At 48.5% G+C, this 21,158-nt stretch overlaps 1 protein-coding gene across 3 annotated transcripts; it reads left to right on the top strand.

Annotated features, from left to right (window-relative positions):
• The first annotated feature begins 2,490 nt into the window (after nucleotides 1-2,490).
• Nucleotides 2,491-20,199, top strand: GGT5 (gamma-glutamyltransferase 5). 3 transcript variants are annotated; one of them, XR_004061163.1, is made up of 13 exons: nucleotides 2,491-2,781; nucleotides 9,292-9,422; nucleotides 10,957-11,046; nucleotides 12,049-12,238; nucleotides 12,423-12,580; nucleotides 12,983-13,132; nucleotides 13,501-13,634; nucleotides 14,004-14,206; nucleotides 15,070-15,161; nucleotides 16,328-16,437; nucleotides 16,776-16,883; nucleotides 17,086-17,385; nucleotides 18,862-20,199. XR_004061163.1 is itself a non-coding variant. In XM_030959233.1 (12 exons), the coding sequence occupies exons 1-12, from the start codon at nucleotides 2,621-2,623 to the stop codon at nucleotides 17,230-17,232; spliced, it is 1,674 nt and encodes a 557-aa protein (XP_030815093.1). In that variant the 5' UTR covers nucleotides 2,491-2,620; the 3' UTR covers nucleotides 17,233-20,199. The 3 variants fall into 3 exon arrangements, 2 of the variants coding, with proteins under 2 accessions (XP_030815093.1, XP_030815094.1); XM_030959233.1 differs by having other exon boundaries at nucleotides 17,086-20,199; XM_030959234.1 differs by lacking the exon at nucleotides 17,086-17,385.
• The last annotated feature ends 959 nt before the right edge of the window (nucleotides 20,200-21,158 follow it).

Here is a 21,158-nt window from a genome sequence, read left to right on the forward strand (position 1 = left end):
CAAATGCATGACTTTCTATCTGTTCTTTACTTTTCCTCAGTCAATGGAAAGCAGCACTAAAAAAAAGGAGGCAAAATGCAATGCTTGAAATGTCATTCATGCCACAAACCTACTCTTTTGCTGCACACAAAGCTGCAGCCTCTTTTTACTTTGTCTGACCAGCTTTACTCTCAGAGCAGCCGCGATTACAGATGGCAGCTCTGTGTGTCAAGACGTGTTGGGGCTTGAGGTGAAATGACATTGGCTTAGTGCAATACACAAGCCAAGGTGCACAACATCCCCAGCAAGGCTGAAGGAGAAGCTCCTGGTGCCTCCAAAGCCTGCCCTGGTCCCTTTGGTCAGTAGATAATTCCCTGTACTCTCCCCACCAACTCAGCCCGATGGCTGAGACTCTTCAACCTCTCTGTAATAACCTGAGAGGAAAATTGGGAAAGAAATCTGAGGATTTACACCTCTTGATAATTTCTTACCCTCTGAAAGGCATCTGTGGTCTTCACTCAACCTTAGCAATGACTGTACTCCAAATATTACATAATACCCAAATTTGATCTCTTGATTGAAGATTTGGACAAAGATGTAGCAGGATCCCAACAATGTAAAGGACAATTTAAAGATACTCTGCCTTTTTATAAGGTAATGAATAATGATTCTGTTAATAATTAAAATTCTAGTTAAAATTTCCCTGAGTGTATCTTGGCCTGTAAGGGTCTTTAAATACCTGAGTCCCCTTTCAAGCAGCATACAAAGCCCTTCATGCTGGCAGCAGAAGACCAGAGAGTGCAGGCTATGTATGGAGATTTCTGCCAAGGCAAACTGTGCTCCCAGACAATTATGGCAAATGTGAAAGTTTTGACAAACAAACAAACAAACAGAAAAATAGAGGTCAAAGTCCTGAACCCCAGCATGTGAACTGCTAAGCCTCTTCTGACATGGGAGGGTCAGTGCAGAGCTTGTAGTATCATGTAGTTGAAGTTGAACGTTGCACCAAGACCGTAAAGGCTACAACGTGAAAGAGACAAAGAGGCTCAGTCTTCATTTCCATACAAAAAGAAAAATGGGTTTTCCTGTGAGAGGCGGCGGTTGGTTGGGATAGTCATAAGTATGTCTTGGCCTTCCCAGGCCATCCTTGGCCTCTCCCTTGGTCTGGGAGATGGCACTCTCCTTTACCTCTCTTGCCTCTTCCAGGTCTCCTCATTGACTGCGCAATGATAATTTTCCAGATGCAGAGGTTTGATGTGCTGAGTTAAAACCCAAATCTGGAAACTGGGAGAAATTGGAGAGACTACAGTTGAATTCTCCACAGCGTTTGTTGAAAGGGAATAGGCAAAATCCACTTGTCTTATTGGTACTGAGTGGTCAGCCCTGCTATGAGTTTAAAGGGAAGAGCTTTTCCAGAAACAGCAGGATGATGATTCTTTAAGTGTGATACTGTAATTTGCCAAAAATGAAACATCAAAGTCATGTAGGGATTGAGAAACTCTACAAAGTCAATGTTTTGCAATGGAGTGAAGAGTCACATTAGAGCTGAGGAGGCTTGTTTGCACATGCCAACTTTTTCTTGAACTATTTTCAGTTCTCATAAGGTTGTAACCTCATGAGAAGATACAACCACAAAAAAAGACATTTTAGCCTATCAAATCCATTTACTGAGACATGACATGTGAAATAGTATTGCTTAGTTATAAGTTTAGTGGGACAAGTTCAAAATCTGCTCTGAAATACATGTGTAAATCTGCCCAGGTGAATTCCCTTCTCCCAAATCTAGCAGGGAAAGGATCACAGGTAACATCTTTTCGAAAGACAGCTGGCAGATGTGGAGCCCTATCTTTAACTTATTGAATGCAAGGAGAACTGTATAATTTAGAGGCTGTTTGGGCAGCAATTCCTGCTGCTCATCACTGCTCTGTGAGGGATCAGGTCTGTCCCAGTGAGCATCGTGCACAGGCTGGACCCCAGAGCTCTTGGTGCTCTGGGCACCAATGTTTGCAAAGTGCTGCTTTATTCTAATTGTTCTCTTGTGCTCATTTACAGAAGATGTATACTGTCCACACTGGCAAGATGTACATATGAAAAAAGATCACTAAGATTATAACAACCTTATTATTATTATAACCTATTATAACAACATAAGGTAAACTAATAGTATATATGAAGGTTCTAGCTTTGTACAGTTGAAGGTTCTAGCTTTGTACAGTGTGTTCAGCTTTTACTTCTGTGAGTAGTTTTAGAAGAATGAAACACCCCAAGTTTGCAGTGTAGGGCTGAGGTAATTTCCCCAGTGATTCACACTTTTGTTAGGCAATTTGTGCGTCAAGAATGGGAAGGCAGAGAGGCTGTGAGAAACGAGGAGCAGTGTGGAGAGCGAACACATTCAGGAGTGAATGTGTTAAATGTTTTCATCAGAGAGACACACAAAAAAAAAGGCGTATTGTGGATCTGCAAGACAGCATACAGTTCGCTTTTTAGCGGCTTTTAATGTTCGAAAGAATGTGATCGCTAGGGGCAGAACCCACTGCAGCGGGACCTCCCTCACAGCCCGGGATAAATTCACTTCCCCCGAGCAGGGCAGGCGCCTCCTCGCCGGGACAGAGCCCTGCGGCTGCTGGGGCACAGAACAGCCATGTCCGCGGGGAAGATCTGCTGCCTGGTGCTGCTGACCCTGGCCGTGCTGGCGGGGGCCGTGACGCTCGTGGTCATCCTGAGCCAGCCCAGGTGCGCTGCCCAGCAGTACCTGCACGGGGCCGTGGCTGCCGACACCGAGCGCTGCTCCCTCATCGGCCGGTAGGTGCGCGGAGCTCCGAGGCGTGGGGCTCCCTCATCGGCCGGGCTCCGAGGCGTGGGGCTCCCTCATCGGCCGGTAGGTGCACGGCTCCGAGGTGTGGGGCTCACGGACGGGACCCGCACTCACCCCGGTCCCAGCCCCGCTCCGGCCCCGCTCCCGGGCTCACGGACGGGACCCGCACCCCCCGTCCACCCGCCGCCCCGCTCCCACGACGCCGCCCACCCCGGTCCCAGCGCCGCCCCGGTGCTGCTCCAGCCGGGAGAGCAGACGCAGCCTCTGCCTCCGCGGATGATGCTGTCATTGCAGTGTCCCAAAAATCTGCAAACCCTTGGCCTTTTGGAAGGTATAAATATTTGTAGTATACAAGTATAGTGCTGGTTTTAAGTGGGGAAGGAAGACATTTACTTTTTGTGGCGTGGTAGATCTGTTGGATAAGGGACCTAGAGGAGCTTGCAGAGAGCTGCAGCCGGGCTTCAACTGAGACAAGGAAAGAAAGGCAGGGAAAGGGGGACTGGTATCTCTGCCTTTTGGGGCTCTGTTTCTGGACTGAAGCCTGCACCAAGTGTGTCTGCTATGAAGAAAAAGCAAAGAGCAGATTTAGATTTAGCAGATTTTCTACAGCCAATACAGTAGAAGTATAAAAGACACATTTACACCACTTGGAAAGAAAGATGTAGGTTAAAAAAGTTCTCAAGATGTCCATGTTGTGCACCTTCAGTTTGTGTAAAACTTGTCTCAAACATTTTGACTCCCATGTGATTATTTTACTGTTCTTTCAATTATTAAATGCCTGTATCCATGAAAGCAGAAGGATGAAAGTTTACATGTGATGCTGGATGCTCCAGTCATGGATGCTGGAGCTGTGTGCTCTGCCTCCTGGCTGGGGGAGTGAAACGAGACATGGTGCCATTATGCCACACTTTGCCATGTCCCACCTCTGATTCTGGCACAGCATTTGTGAGCAGATGGAGGAAATATACAGTGGCTGCACGTCTGTCAAGCAGTGAGATGGGGTTTTTAGGTGAAGCCACATGTTCTTCAGAAAGCAGAAGTATTTTTAAAATCACTATTAATGGAAAAAGAAGAAAATACATAATTGGATTGCCCAAAGAATCTGCTGGGGAAAACCACTGCATTTGTTTTTGCAGCTATTGTAAACTTTAACTTGATGTAGTGTGTAATCAGCTGGAAGATGTTGAAGTGAGAGGCACAGAAATCTGTGGCCAGTGAACAACTGAGCAGCTTTGTTCCATTGGCTACTCTGCTGCTGGGCTCTCCCTCGTTTCCTTCCCTTCTCTCAACAAGAAGCTCCCCAGGCTTCCCCAGCCTCCACCACTGCTGCAGCTCCAGCACACTTGCTGACAGGTCTGTGCCGTCCCTCCAGTCCAATGGACCAACTTAAATTTCCTACAAATGGTCTGCCAATGATCCCCAAAAATCCTACCCTTGCTCCACCTTCCCAGCTCATTTTCCCTTCCTTTTGCCCATCCTGGGGCAGCTGCACATCAGGTCCTGCTCTCTCCTCCAGCCCTGCCAAGCCTCTGGGACCTTCCCAGCCCCTTTGCCTGGGCTCTGCACTGCTCACCCTGTGCTGCTGCTTTTCCTGGTATCCTTTGCCTCCAGCCATTCTTGGAAATCTTTGTGCTCATTTCATGCTGTCCTCAGACTCGGAACGAGACAAACTCATGTGTTGTTCTCCCAGCTTCTTCTGTGCATGTCCTTGTCAAAGATTATAATACAAGTGAAATTGTTTATAAAAATGTCCCTCTTCAAGAGAGCTTGGGACCAGAAGCTTTGTATTATATTTGCCATTTTCCTTGTTGTCATATTTCTTTCTCTGTCCCACTGGCCCACAGTGGTGGCTTCATTTTTCTCTCTAGGAAGCTCATTGCATGTTCTGTACTGCATGTGATCCTGTTCATTTTCTCCCAGACATTTCTGTGCTGTCATACCTGTATGTCACTTTTTAACCTCTTAGCACATGATGCTCTTTAGTGCTCTTAGCGCTAAATTAGACTCAAACTTCACCTCCAACTCTGAACTCTTGTTCCCTCCTGGAAGAGGCTCTTTTCATCAAGCATGCAAAAAAGCTCTATATTCCCTACCAGTGTGCTGCTTGAGCTCTGTCATCCACTGCTCTCCATTCCTTTGCTTCCCAAATGGCAGAAGCAAGAGCCAGCATAAGATCAGGGACACATTTAGGAAAAATGCTCATTCCCAGTGGTGGGATTCACTGCAGAAGGCCTGGCCCAGCAGCCATCTCTGATCCCACTTCTCCAGTGTAGCCTAGCACAAACCCTGGGAACCAACCTTTGAAATCAGCCCCCTCTGGGGGGACAGGGTGTGGGGAGGGTGAGAATGGTGAGACTTTAACACTCAGAAAACGCCTGCAGCCCTGGGAAGCTCAGTTCTAACCAGAGAATCTGATGCAAAAAAATCCTTTTCAGTGATGGCCCAGCAGATTTCTGAAGAATGTTTACATCCCAAAGGATTTGGTTTTCCTTCTTGTACATTTTAAATTTGGTCTTCGTGTACATTTTAAATTTGGTAACTGGCCCTTTTTTACAGAAGCAGTTGTTGTTTTTGCTCTTCATAAATCCTAAGGAGGCAGCTGCTGTAAAATGGGTGGTCTCCCAGTCCCCAGCCTTCTTCAGCAGAAAAAAAGTCAATACAATTTAATACATTAGCATTTCCAGTGTGTTTAAAGGGGCTTCAGGCTTCCCCCTAGCCTAGGGCAGAGCAGAGGTCTTGGTCTGCAGCCCAGCACAGCCCATCTTTGCTGTGAGCAAAGTGCCATCACTCGCCCTTTCCAGCGAAGGTGAATCCCTGTTTGCTGCTGCTGGAATGGGACTTGGTTGTTAACACCCTCTTCTGCTCCTTATCATAAGGAAACCCCATTAATGACTAAACCTCAACGCTAATTGGCAGGAAGGATATGGGACAAAACACCGTTATCAGATCTTGTCAGCTGCAGCGCTCTGGGGTATCTCTGGGGAGACCCGCTGAGGTGCCACAGCTTGATTAAGGATTTTGCATTATAACTAAGCTCATTGCAGCAGAGATCCATCTAAAGGGAGCCAAGTAATGGGACATGAATCCAGATGTGGTTTTGCTATATGTAATGACCCTAAATTCCCCAGGCATCGCTCCCAGGGTCTGTGACTGGAAATGAGCGAGCCATGCGCAGGGAGTCACATGTGACACGCCAAGAGCCAGCTCAGTGTATTTATTTTCTGTTGAATTCCAGTCTCTGGAGAGGCTGGAGGGAAAGGCATCAAGGCTGGAGGCCAGTGTGAATGTGCTGTGAATTTGGGTGAGAATGGTGCTTTTCAGGCTTTGGGAAATGTGCCTGATGTTCCATGCTAAGGTCTTAATACTGAGGCAGAGCGGAAATTTTCTAGGGTAGAAATCTATTTTTGATTTAGGTGGAATGTACATCTTTAACTATGTAGCTTGCTGTGTAGCCTGACTGCAAAAGCTTAAGCTCAGAGAAACTGCTTCAGTGAAGGACAGAGATAAGGGGGGAGAGAGAGACAGAAAGTGATAGAGAGACTGCTGTGGGAGCAGGTCAACCTGACCTAGGAATTCTTTCTGATAAAGAAGAACTAGCGGCAAATGTCACCAAAATTCGTAAAAATGAATATGTATGAACCTATTGTGAAATTGTATGCATATGTATTTGAGAGGGGGATCAAAAGGGACCTGAAGTTCCCAGAGGGACGCGTATCATTTTAAGAGAAAGATTGCGTCCAGCGCTGTAATAAACATACCGGCTTTACAACTTCCACAAAAGTTGTAGAGTTTTGTTTATCTCCACAAAACAATACAGTGCATTGAAATGTTCACTACACCATCTCCAAGTTTCTTTTCAAAGCTGTTTTTCCCTGTCAGAACCATGCCTTTCCTGCCAGAACCATGCCTTTCCTGCCAGAACCATGCCTTTTCCTGTGAGAACCATGCCTTTTCCTGTGAGAACCATGCCTTTCCCTGTCACCAGGCTTCGTACATGTGTTCCCTCACAGCCCACACTCCAGGGGCTCTGGGGAGCACTGTCTCAGGTCAGTGTAACAGTCCTGCTTTCCTCTTTTTCCCTAAATTTTCTAATTTTTTCTCAACTTTCTAGCACTTTCTGGCTCTTCTGCAGAGGTGACTGAGTTTTTTAGGAAGCCCTCGTGTCAGCAATTGTTGAAGATTGCAAGGCAAGGTGTTTTCAATTACCATCTGTATGGCAGATTATCTTTTGTCAAGTGGGCAGTTTGCCTTATCTCTCTCTGTGAGTGATCACAACCACTCCTCCCCTGGGAGGGGACACCTGCTGATAACAGCCATGGAATGTCCCTGCATGGCTGATAAGAACTACAGCATCCCACTGGGAGATGTGAGCCCAGAGGGAGGAGCCAAGTATTGCTACCTGGATATAATCTGGAGATTCTGGAACACCAGCACGGCTTCCCCACCGGATTTCCCAGAGGAACAGCAGCTGCCTCTTCTTCCACTGGATTTTCAGAGGAAGAATACATCCTTCTCTACACCAACAGAACCTTGCTCCAACAGAACCACCCTGACACTGGCAGGAGGGCTGAGCCACAATTCCAATGGGACTGCTGCCAACACCCTGACCCACAGGGTGTCAGGTTGAGTTCTGACTCTGGCAGTGTTGTTCTAGTGTACTGCATTGTTTATTTTATAATTTTATTTTTTTCCTTCCCTATTAAAGAACTGTTATTTCCTGCTCCCATATTTTTGCCCGAGAGCCCCTTAATTTAAAATTTATAGCAATTTGGAGGGGTGGGGAGGGTTTACATTCTCCATTTCAGGGGAGGCTCCTGCCTTCCTTAGCAGACTCCTGTCTTTCCAAACCAAGACAGCAATTAACAGCTTGGGTTTCAGACAAGCAGCTCCCAGGGACATTGGTGTGGTGAGTCCATCCCCTGCTGCAGGGGGTTGATGAGTGAGCCTGAGCCTCAGTCTCCGTGTTCAGATGCTTTTTTTACAGCCATGTAAACTTCCATCCTTCTGCTTTCATGGATACAGGCATTTAATAATTGAAAGAACAGTAAAATAATCACATGGCAGTCAAAATGTCTGAGAGACAAGTTTTACACAAACTGAAGGTGTACAACCTGGACATCTTGAGAACTTTTTTAATCTACATCTTTCTTTCCAAGTGGTGTAAATATGTCTTTTATACTTCTACTGTCTTGACTGAATTTCAATTAAATCTGCTCTTTGCTTTTTTACAGCCAGGGAGCTCCCAGGAGGCCAAAAGCCATGCAGAAACAGAAAGCCTCATATTCCCTACTATTTCTTTTGTTCCCACTCATCCACATGTCATTTCCTTACAGGCAGTGGTTCCGAGGCACTTGGGGAAACAAAGGAAAGGCACATCAGTGTGCCTGCTGGCAGCATCCTGTTCCTGAGCCAGCAGGTCCCAGCCGTGGCTGTGGATGGAAAATAAACACCAGTCCCTGTGTGTGCTCTGTGTTCCCATGCAAACTCTGGGATCAGCTGCACTGCAGCCACTGAACTGCTCCAGTCTCCCCTCTGGCTTTGCCTTATCTGAGCAATGACCCAATGAAGCAATTAGGAACCTTCCTAGCAAATCCCAGTGCTGGCTGTGCAGGAAATGCCATCCCATTTGCCCTGCAAGGAAATGATGGCTTGCAGATGTTCTTGAGGAAGCATTTGTTGAGACAGTTTCTCTAACAGAACCTCATTGCTGTCAGCACCAAGAGGCTGCCTTAATGCCTGTGCCTTGGTAGAAGCAGTCGAGGGTTTGTTTCCTGTTTGGTTTTTTGTTTGTTTGTTTTGTTTTTTGGGGTTTTTTAAAATTTTGTTTGGTTTTTTGCGTTTTTGTTTGTTTGTTTGTTTGTTTGGGTTTGGTTTTTTTTTTCCTGGCTTGTCTTTGGGAATGCAGGGGGCAGGCTGGGCCATTTTTGTGCTAATAAGCCCAGGAAGTCACATTGTGGGAACAATTAAACTTATTGACACATTTTCTCAGGGGTTTGCTTCACATGGACCCACTGTTCCCACTTCAGTGCTCCTGTCCAGTTGACCACCATATGCCTTTATTAGGAATGGCATGTGGGAAGCTTGAGATCAGTTGGTTGGTTCCTAGGACCAAGATCAAGCCAGGAAAGCCTCTCCTGAGCTCAGAGCATCCTTCTCCATGTCTTGGGACTCTCTGCTGTCCCTTTCAGTCCACAGCATTTGTGAGCAGCTGCAGTTCTCTCTTTGCCCAGAGCAAGTCCAGCCTCCCACAGGTCTGGCCCTGGCCGCCCTTTCCTCCTGTGGACCCTCCTTTCTTTCCCTCTAATTGTTCCTTCTCACTCCAGCAGAGGAAGGTGCCCCTCACACCCCGCACTGCTGCCACTGCATTTCTCCAGCTGCTCTCCTCTGGTTGCAGGGTGTTGTATTGCAGGGGTCCCAAGGAGGCATTTTCATGTGGTTCCTCCATCCTGACATTCCTGGATTTTAACAGAGTCTTTTTTCTTCCCTTCCCACCACAGGGACATCCTGAAAAGTGGAGGCACAGCTGTGGATGCTGCCATTGCTGGCTTGATCTGCACCTCAGTGATGAATCCCCAGAGTTCAGGCCTGGGTGGTGGGGTCATATTTACCATCTATAATGCCAGCACAGGTATGGCCTCTCCGTGGTGCCTTGTCCCTCTGCAGACACACACCTGCTGTGGACAAATCAGAATCCTGCCTGTTCTCTCAGAGCAATATTTTGAATGTAAAAGCTACATCACAAAGCACACTGGTGCTCTTAATCCAAAGCATCCAGCGCAGGGAGCTGTGATTGTCATTTCACAGCAAGAGCATGTGTGTGGAGGAAAGAGCTTTGATAGAAAATGAGCTGAGTTTGCCTCTCCTTCCCCCTCCAAAGCAATCCCAAAGTACATTCCAGAGGCACACAGCTGGCTGCAGCCAGGTGTGAGTGGCTGAGAGGAGCAGGCAGGAGGGAAGTGCTGGCAGCATTGGGCTGGCAGTGCCAGCTGAGCCCTTGGGGTGGCACCTGAGGGGTTTGTGCTGCCCCAGCAGTTCTGGCAGTGCCTGCTGGCCCTGGGGCTCTCACACTGCTGGCACCAGTGCTGCTGTGACTCCCCAGTGCAGTGGTGACACTTCCTGTCCCAGGAGATGCATCTCCACTTCAGAAATCTAAACCTGTTCAGTGTCTGCTGGGGAGCTTTCTGTGTTTGGCCTAAACTCTACTGTTGTTTTGTTGCTTTTATGTCTTCAATGTGGGAATTTCTAAGTCTTGGCTTCCAAAAGCCCCCAGAGCTTATATATCTAATAGTAATATCAACAATGAGCACTGTAACAATATAATAGTTTTAAAATCCCTGCCAAGTAGTTTCACCGAGTCACAAATCTGGAACTGTTTGGGTGTATCTTATGCAAGAGCCTAATTTGGCAGACCACCTATGTTTTTCTTCTTTTTTCCTTTTGGCAGACCACCTATATTTTTCTTCTTTTTTCCTTCTGGCAGAGCCATGGAACTTTGTTTCCCGACAAAAATCCTCCTCTGCTACCTGAGTTATGCTGCTGCACAGAGCTCAGGCTCTGGGTACACCAGGGAGCACTGTGGGCTCCTGCAGCACAGCTGGCTCTGTGACTGTGACAGGACACATAAATACGAGGCAGAGAAGGAGTAAAATGATAGACTAGACCTGAAAAATGAGTGTGTGCAAGTGGGGATTTGGGTTTGGGTTTGGTTTTGTCCTTTCAAACTCCCTGATACATAGAGGGCTTCAAATATGATGGACTTGCCTCACCATCATTTGGTAAATGGCCCTCCCAGGAGCATGAGGCTCACATTATGCCTCTGCCATGTCCCATCTGTAGCAGAAGGGCAGGAACCTGCAGGTGTGAGGCAGCATATCCCAGCCATGATCCCTGGGGGGAACCTTTGCTGCCTGGAGACAAGCCCTGGCCTTCTCCCTGTACTTTCACTACCTTTAGATGGACACTGCTTGGTTTGCTCTAAATTAAAGCACAGGAATCAAGGACAAGTTGTGCTGACACCTGACCCTGCAGGTGCACTGGGCACACCTGGCAAAAGGCTCCAGAGCAGCTCTGGGCCAGCAGCACGTGCAGTGCTGCAGCTGCCTGAAGGGTGATGTTCACCTGCTTCAGGAAGAAATCATGATGCATTTCCTTCTTCTTTCCAGGAGCTGTGGAGGTGATCAACGCCCGTGAGACAGCCCCACGAGTGTTTCCCCACAACTTGCTGTCTGGCTGTGGTGCTGGTTTCCCCATTGGTAAGGACAGAGCTCTGTGCCCTCCTGGTGTGCACAGAGCTCAGGGTGGGGAACTGAGCACCTCACTGGCTTGATCTGGAGTTCTATTTAGTTTAGCACCCTCTACCTGGATTGTTTTTTGCAGAAGTAACTAAAAAGACTAGGTCCATAAACATAAAAATTCCTGTTTGGTAATAACACTGGCAATCGAGGCAATGGGGAGCCAGCATGAGGAGAAATCACAATGTAACTTCTCTCTGTAGGAAGTCTGCAGTTCAGGACTGGATTTCCCAAAGCTCTCATTCTCCAGAACTTCTTACAGAGAACAATAAGATCAGTAGCTTTTGGGCAAAAAAGAAATCAATCTCGTGTGCTTGTCATGTCCACAGGTTGGGGAAGCACGCTGGCACAGCAGGGCTTGGGTTGCTGGGCTCAGGCACTCCTGCTTTAGCAGCACATCTTGGATCTTTCCACATTTCTTGCTGTGTTCATTCTCCTTCCCTAGAACGTTATCTTTTGGGGTGTGTCCTAGATTCTGGAGATGTTCTTATCCTTGGAAGAGCCTGAAAAGGAATCAGGAGCACCTCTGGTTGGAAGGGACAGCTGGAGTTCTGCTCAGAGCAGGGTGATGTCAGGTGTTGCTCAGGCTGCCCAGGGTCTTGTCCTGTCACATTTTTTAATTTCTCCAGGGATGGAGAATTTCACTGCTTCCCTTGTTCTGGTGTTTGCCCAGGCCCCACGAGTGCCATTTCTCCAGTGTCCAGCTGCCACCTCCCTTGCTGCAGCACTTGCCTGTTGCCTGTTACGTTTTCAGCACACCTCAGGCCTGGCTCCAGCCTCTCCACACCCTGCTGCTCAGTATCAGGGAAATACATGAACAGGGAAGGGCAATAAACAAACCCAGCCTGCTTTTAGAAGCCTTGGTTGCCTCTACCAGCTCAGACTTTGACTGGAGAGCTTTCAGAGAGGTGGCACCCCCAAGGCAGTGCTGTGGGGGTGTGACAGTGCTGCTGTGCTCCCCAGGTCCCCGCTGGATTGGCGTGCCTGGAGAGCTCCGTGGCTATGAGGAAGCCCACAAGCGCCACGGCCGCCTACCATGGAAAGCCCTGTTTGAACCAACCATCAAGCTGCTTTCAGAGCCACTGGTCATTTCTCCAGTTCTGGAAAAAATTCTCCATCACCCAGCCTTCTCTGAACCAGGGAAAAGACTGTGGTAAGACCCATGAATGGCACTGCAAGGCGAGGGCTGCTGTTCCCTCAGCTTCAGACCCTTTCTCTGACATTGGAAAGTACACAGCAGACATAATCCAGATCAGCTCCTGGTAGGAAAAAACATCATTGACCTTGGGCAAGAACAAGCTCATGGTGTAAAACTGACGAATGTTCTTCTTGAACAGCCCGCTGCTGTGTGGTGGTGGCAGATTTCTGAAGCTTGGCGAGATCTTCCGGTGGCCAGCGCTGCAGCGAACGCTGCGAGCCGTGGCGGAACACGGAGCTGCAGCCTTCTATGAGGGGGACATAGGGAGGGCCCTGGTGGAGGACATCAGCAAGGCTGGTGAGTAACAGCTACAGGCAGTCCTGACACACAGAAAAACTGGCCTTTCTCCCAGCCATCGGCTCACAGTGAGCCTGGACCAGGGGAAAGCCAACTCGTGCCATTTGCTTGTCACTTGGGGTGGTGCCTGACATGGGAAGAGGCCACCTGTCCCCAATTCCTGTAACTTAGGCCCAGAAGCAGGGCTGAGAGCACCCCCTGCTCTGGCCTTTGCCCACTGTGCTTGCCCCTCTGACTCCTTTAGGCTTTGTGACATCCTGGGTTTGGCAGCACATGAGGATGTGTGAGGGCAGTGCTGTGCTGGGTGGGAGGAATTTGGGCTCTTCACAAGCTTTACCAAGGCTCTGATGCAGGCAGATCTGAGTTGCTGTGCTAATGGCAGCTCCTGGGTCTCTGTTGAAGGGTCCAGTCTCTCACTGGAGGACCTTCGGGCGTACAAAGCAGAGGTGTCCTCAGCTCTGAACATCACCCTGAACAACCACACCAAAGTATTTGCTCCAGGACCACCCATGGGAGGTGCAGTGCTCATGTTCATCCTCAAGGTATTGGAAGGTAAATTCCTAATGGAAAGAGGTTTTCAGAGAGTGTTGCTCCAGAGTGATAAAACGCAATGGGCAGAAATGGAGGTTTTGAGCCAGAATGGGGCCCAAAGCAGCAGTGTGACCATGCTATGCAGCAGGAGGATGAACTGGTTCACTTGTACAGTGGGTCAGCATCACCACAGCTGCTGCTAAGGCCAAAGGATGCAAGGCTTTCTCAATGCTTCAAAAGAAATTAAAGTCACAGTGGAAATTAGTACTTCGTTGTTTCTGCATCCACATCCTGCTAAAGCAGAGGGGAAACCTGGTAGGAATTGGGGTGGGAAAAGGAAAAACAATACCTCTGGTCTATTAACAAAATTATGTCATCCTGCTCCACAGAGTATAAATTCCATAAAGCATCACTGGCAACACCTGAGGAGAAGGTAGAAACCTATCACTACATTGCAGAGGCCCTAAAGTTTGGCAACATGCTAAGACCCCACATGAGTGACCCAGCCTTCTCTGAAGCTCAGGTGAGCTCCATGGTGTGTGGGTACAGTGCTACAGCACAGAGCAATGCTCTGACATGGTCCTTCTTTGCAGCCTGGAAGGAAAGAAAACACTTAGAGCTGCTGCTGAAGAGCAGTGCAGCCGAGTTGGCCAAGGCAGGGCAGGATCGGGCTGTTACTCTGCAGCTTCAGCTGCAGGCTGGCACTCGCTTGCCTGACAAAGGCTGTGCACATGCTGAGGTGCCTTGGTGCTGAGCTTGGTCCATTTTCTGGAATGAGTGGCCTGAGGCTGAATGCTGCCACCCCAAGCTCTGACTTGGGGCTCAGTTCCTGAGCTGGTCACCAAAGGCCTGTGCTTTAGTGACCAGCTCAGTGTCCTTGCTGTGCTGGCAGGTGCCTTTGAGGACCCTGCTGTCCGACCAGTTTGCTGAGTTTGCCAGGCAGAGGATAGATGCTCGTGGTGACCACCAGCCGAGCCACTACAGCCTGCTGGGGTCCCTCCGCAAGGAGCAGCACAGGAGCTTTGGCACGAGCCACATCTCAGTGCTGGCTGCCGACGGCAGCGCCGTGTCGGCCACCAGCACCATCAACTACCCGTGAGTAACTGGGCTGGGGACAGATCCACACGGCAGCTGGGACGGCTGGCTGCCAGCAAAGCAAAACCCCTGGGTTTCACAGGTTTAGGCAGAGCTGGGAGTGTTTTGTGGAGATAACCAAAAACTCCACAACTTTGTGAAAGTTGTAAAGCCGGTATGTTTGTTACAGCGCCGGACACGTGTGGAGATTGCTCTCCTTAAAAGACTGTGTACCTCTGGGAACTTCAGGTCCCTTTTATCCCCCTCTCAAATACATATGCATGCAATTTCATAATAGGTTCATACATATTCATTTTTATGAATTTCGTGTGACATTTGCTGCTAGTTCTTCTTTATCAGAAAGAATTCCTAGGTCAGGCTGACCTGCTCCCACAGCAGTCTCTGTCTCTCTCTATCACCCTCTGTCTCTCTCCCCCCTTATCTCTGTCCTTCACTGAATCAGTTTCCCTGAGCCTAGGCTTTGCAGTCAGGCTACATAACTATGTTTCCTTTTCTAACCACAGACACAAAGATGTACATTTCACCTAAATCAAAATGGATTTCTACTCTGGAGAATTTCTGCTCTGTCTCAGGAGTGCCTTTTCCATGTGACAGCCAAGATCCGTGAGCATCAACTCCAAGGGCTGTCATAGTTCAGGAGGATGCAGGAACTTGCTGAGGCTCTTGCCGAGTTTCTGTGGCACCAGTAACAGGGAACTTATGTCTGTCACCAGCAGCAGCACAAATTCCTTTTGGACACCCTCAGTGGGACACTTGCAGGCTGGGAGGAGACAGAAGTTACTCACAGGGTGCCATGTGCAGTAAATGTCATCCACAACAGGAGAACCCTGGGCACTAAAAGGCTTCGTCTTTCCTCCCTGCAGGTTTGGCTCCTTTGTGTATTCTAACCAAACTGGGATCATTTTAAATAATGAACTTGCTGACTTCTGCATATCAAACAGAAGCATTAAACCAGGTGAGCATCCTCATCCTCAGAATAAAGCACAGGGCCAGGGGATGGATACACAGCCTGTGTACAAGTGGGCAGGTGTCACAGACATGGTTTATGAAAAATCCTTTCCTTAGGATTTTTTCTCCTGAGAAGCTGAGAGGCCTCAGGAACAAAATGTAAACATTGATTATCTGCTGCTGTGGAATGCAACAGGTGCATCTGTGATTGGTCTCATGTGGTTGTCTCTAATTAGTGGCCAATCACAGTCCAGCTGTCTCGGACTGTCTGAGAGTCACAAGATTTTATTATCATTTCCATTTCCTTTCCTTTGCTTTCAAGCCTTCTGATGAAATCCTTTCCTCTATTCTTTTAGCATAGTTTTTATATATAATTTTAATATAATATATTGTAAAATAATAAATCAAGCCTTCTGAAACATGGAGTCAGATCCTCATCTCTTCCCTCATCCTGGGACCCCTGTGAACACCACCACAGGCAGGGATAACCTGTAAGCTTACACCTGTAAGTTTACACTCTTTCCTTTCCTAGATCTGGATGAGAGCCAGTTTATTTCAGACTAAAAGAGGATAAAGCCCTATAGTGTGTTTTTGTCTACTCACATATCTCCTTGTATGGAAATACAGGAGTTTTGGTTTCTAACCAGAGAAATCAGAGGTTAAAAAAATGCTGAAGCTGATCACTGGCTGATGGGAAGGGGAGGGAAGAAGTGGAGAAACTACTGCTAAGACCAGCCTGGTGATATTTTAGGCTCATGTCTGATTCTGAGTATAGAGCTGTACAGGCTTGCACCGAGCTCTGTGAGCTCTGTTGGTGCAGACATGGCTCTGTGCCATCAGCTGTCCCTGCTGGGAGAGGACACCAGTGCTGCTGGGGCAGGATTTCTGCTGAGGGTTCCTCATCTGGTTGGATGAGCTGCAGCAAGTCCCAAATACTTGTAGGATGCCCTGTCCTGCATCAAGGGAAGCTCGTTTAGCTTGTGCCAGAAAGGTCCCAGTTTCTTGGGAGATGGGCTTTCAGTACAAGGAAAATTTTCTGGAAGTTTTGAGCATTTTGAGGAAAGAGCAGCTTTTTTCTGTGGGAGACCAAAGAAAGGCAAGGTAGATGAACTGTGTTCTTCCCACCCTGTTTAGAGCCATATGGAAAGGATAATATCTCTGCTTCTGCTCTAGGAGAGAAGCCTCCCTCAGCAATGGTGCCTTCCATCCTCATCTCCAAGTCAGGAGACATGCTGGTGATTGGAGGAGCTGGCGGGGGCCGGATCATCAGTGCTACCACCATGGTAAGTCAAACCCACAGCAAGTTGCCAATTTTCCAGCCCTCCCAAATTTCTAACCATGGTCAGTCCCTACTCACCTCTCTTGGATCTTGACTCCTCGGTGCTTTTGTTAATTTGCAATTTAGAAGTCCCTGAAGGCTGAGACTTTAGGCCAGGGAAAGCATTCTGGGAAGTATTACATGCTCATCCTATTCTTTTGCTTGCCCCAAGCATCATTGGTCACCACAAAAGCAGGACACCAGGCTGGCAGGAGTGTGGGTCTGGCTCAGTGCAGCCTGGGGTGGACAGCCCAGGTTTCATGTCCAGTTGGGCAGTGTGGGATTTGTTTTATTTTATTGCAGGCAATTATAAACAAGCTGTGGTTTGGTTATGACTTGGAACACGCCATTTCAGCTCCTGTCATGCACACCCAGGGGGCCAGTGTCCTGTTTGAGGAGTCTTTCAGCGAGGTGAGTGACCTTGGTGGGGAGCAGATTGCTTCTGTAACTCTCCTGGGTAATCTTTATTTTGCCTCTGGCTCATCTCCTTCTTGTTTAAACCTCAATTCCTCAACCAGGCCCCACACACACATCCTACTGTTTCACACCTGGCAATGCTGAGATCTCAGGCTCCTGCCCCATTCACTCCATTTCCTCTTCTCTCCCCCCACAGGAGGTTAGGACTGGCCTACTGGGAAGAGGACATAAAGAGGAGAAAGATAATTTTGCAATGAATGTTGTGCAGGGAATTTCCAAGGAAGGAAAGTGCATCTCTGCTTACTCTGATAAAAGGAAGCTGGGGAAGTCAGCTGGGTATTAGTGTGAAGTGCCATCACCATCCACAAAGCCACAGGAGATCCAGAACATGCTTTGCTTGGATATGCCCACAATTCCTGTTCCCATCAGGATGTCTCCTGGAGCATGGGCACAGCCTGTGATTGCCTGAAGGTCACCCCAGGCAATACAAGGAGAGGTCAGCCAACCTCCTTTAGAGCCACACCTTCCATTACTTATGTGATACACAGAGAACACATTTCTTGAGCACATCAGTTACTCAGAATGAGAGAATACAAAGTGTGAAAGGAAAACTGGTCCAAACCCCACAGAGATCACTGTGAAATGGCTCAGCTGCATCTTCCATTCCTGATGGAATCTCAGTTTCTTCCAGGCTGTTCCACAGTAAGCCTATTGCTGGGGCTCAGCAATGTGAAATACATAAGTATTTTAGCCTTGAACAAGGAGCAGCTGTAGGGTCAGGATTTTAAAATCTGAAGCATTCAGGCTTAGAGCATGGATTTGGAAAGGGAAGAGATCAAAATTCCACACTCTCCCTCTGTTTTCCCATCCAAAGAAGCCCAGCTTTTCCCCAAGGTGGCAGATGAAATCACACCATGGCACAAGCGCTGCCCTGCCTGCTGCTCTCTGCCTTGGGGGTGCAAAGCTCACCCAAGCACAGGCTCAGGGTAACTGCACCAACACCTCCTCCAGCCTGCACATGGTGACTCTGAGACAGCCTCCCATGGGGGCATGTGTGAGTTCCCTGCTCCTGGGACCAACAGGCTTCAGCTGAGCTCCCTGGAGGTGCCTCTCCCTGTGGTGAGATGGGTCCCAGCCTGAGCCAGTTCCCCCTCCTCAACACTGGCACATCAGTCTTTGGGAGGGCAGGTCAGGAAGGCAGTGCAAATGCTGCTTATGGAAACTTTAGAACTTTCTTCAAATTGCAAAGTGTCCGTGATCAGGAGATGTCATTTGCAGCCCTGAGCTCAGCCTGGCCAGGCAACCACCAGGACTGCTGAGAAGTGATGCAGCATTATCAGGCATTAGCAGAATTCTCCCACATCCTCCATGCTCCAAATCCCTGTTTACCACAGCCTGTTGTCTCTAGTGTTCCCTTCAGACCACACAGAGGGCATGGTAGGACTCTAAGAACTACCACAGAAAGAGAAAACTTTTGGAGAAGAGACCCTGAACGCAAAAGGTCCTGGATTTTGCACCTGGATGCAAAAGGTCCTTTGCAGTTAATCCATAGCCTTGCCCTGCTCAAAATGGCCAAGAGAATCAAACATTTATGAAAATAAAACGTAAAACTCAGAACCCCCCCAAAGTTCTTCAAATATGCAGGGTCAAATTCCCAGAATCCTCCAAAATTCCATTTTCTGAAAGCTTCTGAGCCTGATTGCCCTATGGGCACAGTGTTGTGTGTGTGTCTGAAAGAGAAAGAAACCAGAGCCAGGCATTAGCAGAGCCCTCCCCCTCACAGACAGAGCCCATGGGACTCCTCGTTCTCCAACAAATAGAATCCCTCTGTAAACATCATTACAAGCACACACAAGTAAAAAACACAGATTAAAACAAGGCCAGCTAGATTTTACGCCAGTGTTTTAACCCACGAAGCCTGTCCAATAAAGCCATCCATTTACTGAAATCTCAGCCTTCACTTGCATTTTAGTGATGGTGGGAGTGAAGCTGCCCAGAGCCAGACATGTGTTTTCCTTCAGAAGTTGTACCCCAAGGACTGCAGCACGACCATGCTGAGCAGTGGATGATTGATGAGTTACCAGATCCTGCACTCAATCACCAGCTGGAAATCAAGTTACTCACGGATGGAGCCAGCTCCATGCACTGCCCTGCTCCCTCCTTGTCCAAGCGGAATTAATTTTAAATCCCCCAGTTCAGGAAGAACTGCTGGAGGTTTCTCCATCAGAGAGAATTGGTTTCTCCATCAGAGCAGCTCACTCACACTGTGGAAGTGGCGGGCCCCCTGAGAGGCAGCATCACAGTGCTGGTGAATGGGAAAGGAAGCAGCCCCAAAAGCTCAGGGGCAGTTTTTATATTCACTTGGAAGGGGTCACATTGACTGTGACCACCAAAGAAACCAAATCTAGCTAATTTGCTGAAGTTTTCTGCCTTGCTGAGCTCCCCTGTCCCAGCTAGCAGCTCCTGGGTGCGTGGTGGTGGTGCCAGGAATAGCAGCTGACAGGGGAAGCCCTGACAGGCACCAGACACCGTCTGCAGCCCCAGACACAGCCCAGACAGGATGCTGTCCCTGGCGAGATCCGGGGTTATTTCCAGCTAACCCCACTGAGCCGAGAGTTTACAAGGAGCAGCTGAGAGTGGCACTGGCTGGAGACAGGGAGAGCATTCCCAGCTTCCCTGTTAGGGCCACCTTCAGCACCCTCTGGTCCCTCTCCATCGTGTTTCACTGCAGAAAACCCAAGTCACCAAGTAACCAAGTCTTCCATTACCTTTGCTTCTGACACAGCTTAGGGTGAAGCACCCTGCAGCACTCCAGCCTATCACCTTTCCAGTGCAGCAATATCACAGCTTCTTCCCACCACAAAGACATGGGAATATTATCTTTAGTCCAGTGCTCACTGCAGTTTAACTGCTTTGCTATTAACTTTGCAAGTGAGCCACTGAAGCAGTTGAAAAACCCATCACAGATTTAATTTGCAAGACAGAAGGGAATGGGAGTGCAGATCTCTCAGCACAGCAGAGACTTCCAGTCCTGCAGTCCTTCCTAACAGAGTACCTGGTGAAGCTGAGACTGTACCTGCTTTGGCTCCTCTGCTCTCGCCCTGCCACCTCCTCACTGCTGCTGAAATCTGTTTGGGTCAAGAGCCTCTCAGTTTGGTCTCTCCACATTCCTGCTCCTCCCAACAAGACAGCATTATTTTTATACTGAAATCAACTTACATGGACTTTAAAAGCATCATTGTACAGAGGCTGCTCTATTTTCTAATGAAGTCTTTAAGTTATACTTTTAATAAAGTGGTTTTTAAACCTGTCTGGGATTTTCTCTAAACCTGTTGCCTACCCCATCACACAAGCACAGAGGACTCCATGCAGGTGCTCCCAGCAGTAACAGTTGTTCACTCTGGAGCCTCACATGCTGCTGGAGAAGCTGAGGAACGGTGCAGCTCGTGCCACTTTTCTCTCACAGCTGACTTTTGTTCCCTTGCAGAGGCTGGATGGTTACCAAAAGAAACTTGTGCTAATATCAGACTGAAGAACAGGGACAAGAGGTGAACCCTCCAGCTCATGATCCAAATTGCCTTTTAATGGCACAGCTTCCTTTCACATCAGCAGGAATCAGCCATGGAATGTGTCCTGTTCTCCCTGCCCTGCACAGGGGCAGGCAGCCCTCACCAACACACTGTGTGCCCCCAGGAGCAGAGGCAGGTGCTTGCATTAAAAGGTGAGACATGGAAGGATGAGGGACCTCAGGGACCATCTTGTTCTGCCCCTGTCATGGGCAGGGATGTCACTCACTAAACCCAGCTGCTCCAAGTGCCATCCAACCTGTCCTTGAACATTTCCAGGCATGGCACAGCCAGGGTTTCTCTGGATAAACCTCTGCCAGAGCCTCACTGCTGTCACAGCCAAGAATAGCATCTTAATATGTGACCTAAATGTACCCTCTTTCAGTTTAAAGGCATTCCCTCTCATCCTAGCCAGAAGATTTTCCCTGCAGCTGAAACATCCCAAAAGCTGCAGCCTGGAGGGTGCAGTTGGAGTCTTACAGCAGGAACCAGTGCCTGACATCTGGCTGCTGATGCACAGCCAGCCCCAGCACAGGGTGAGTAGTGGGATGTGGTCTCCAAGCAGGTGGCAGAAGTGCCTGCTCTGTGAACAGACATGTCCAAATGAGATGCAGATAACTGGAGCTTGCACAAGTATCCACAGCTTTTTAAAAACATGGGGAGTAAGTGCAAGCTGTGGCTCAGTTTAACAAATCCTTCCTCT

Source organism: Camarhynchus parvulus, chromosome 15 (genome assembly GCF_901933205.1).
Source record: "Camarhynchus parvulus chromosome 15, STF_HiC, whole genome shotgun sequence".
In the NCBI taxonomy this organism is placed as follows: Eukaryota; Metazoa; Chordata; class Aves; order Passeriformes; family Thraupidae; genus Camarhynchus; species Camarhynchus parvulus.

Excerpts from the sequence above, each read along its gene's own strand:
- GGT5 (XM_030959233.1), top strand. The coding sequence starts at position 2,621 with ATGTCCGCGGGGAAGATCTGCTGCCTGGTGCTGCTGACCCTGGCCGTG. Across the intron at positions 12,239-12,422 it reads GAACCAGGGAAAAGACTGTG|CCCGCTGCTGTGTGGTGGTG; the intron begins GTAAGACCCATG and ends CTTCTTGAACAG. Across the intron at positions 13,133-13,500 it reads CATCCTCAAGGTATTGGAAG|AGTATAAATTCCATAAAGCA; the intron begins GTAAATTCCTAA and ends CCTGCTCCACAG.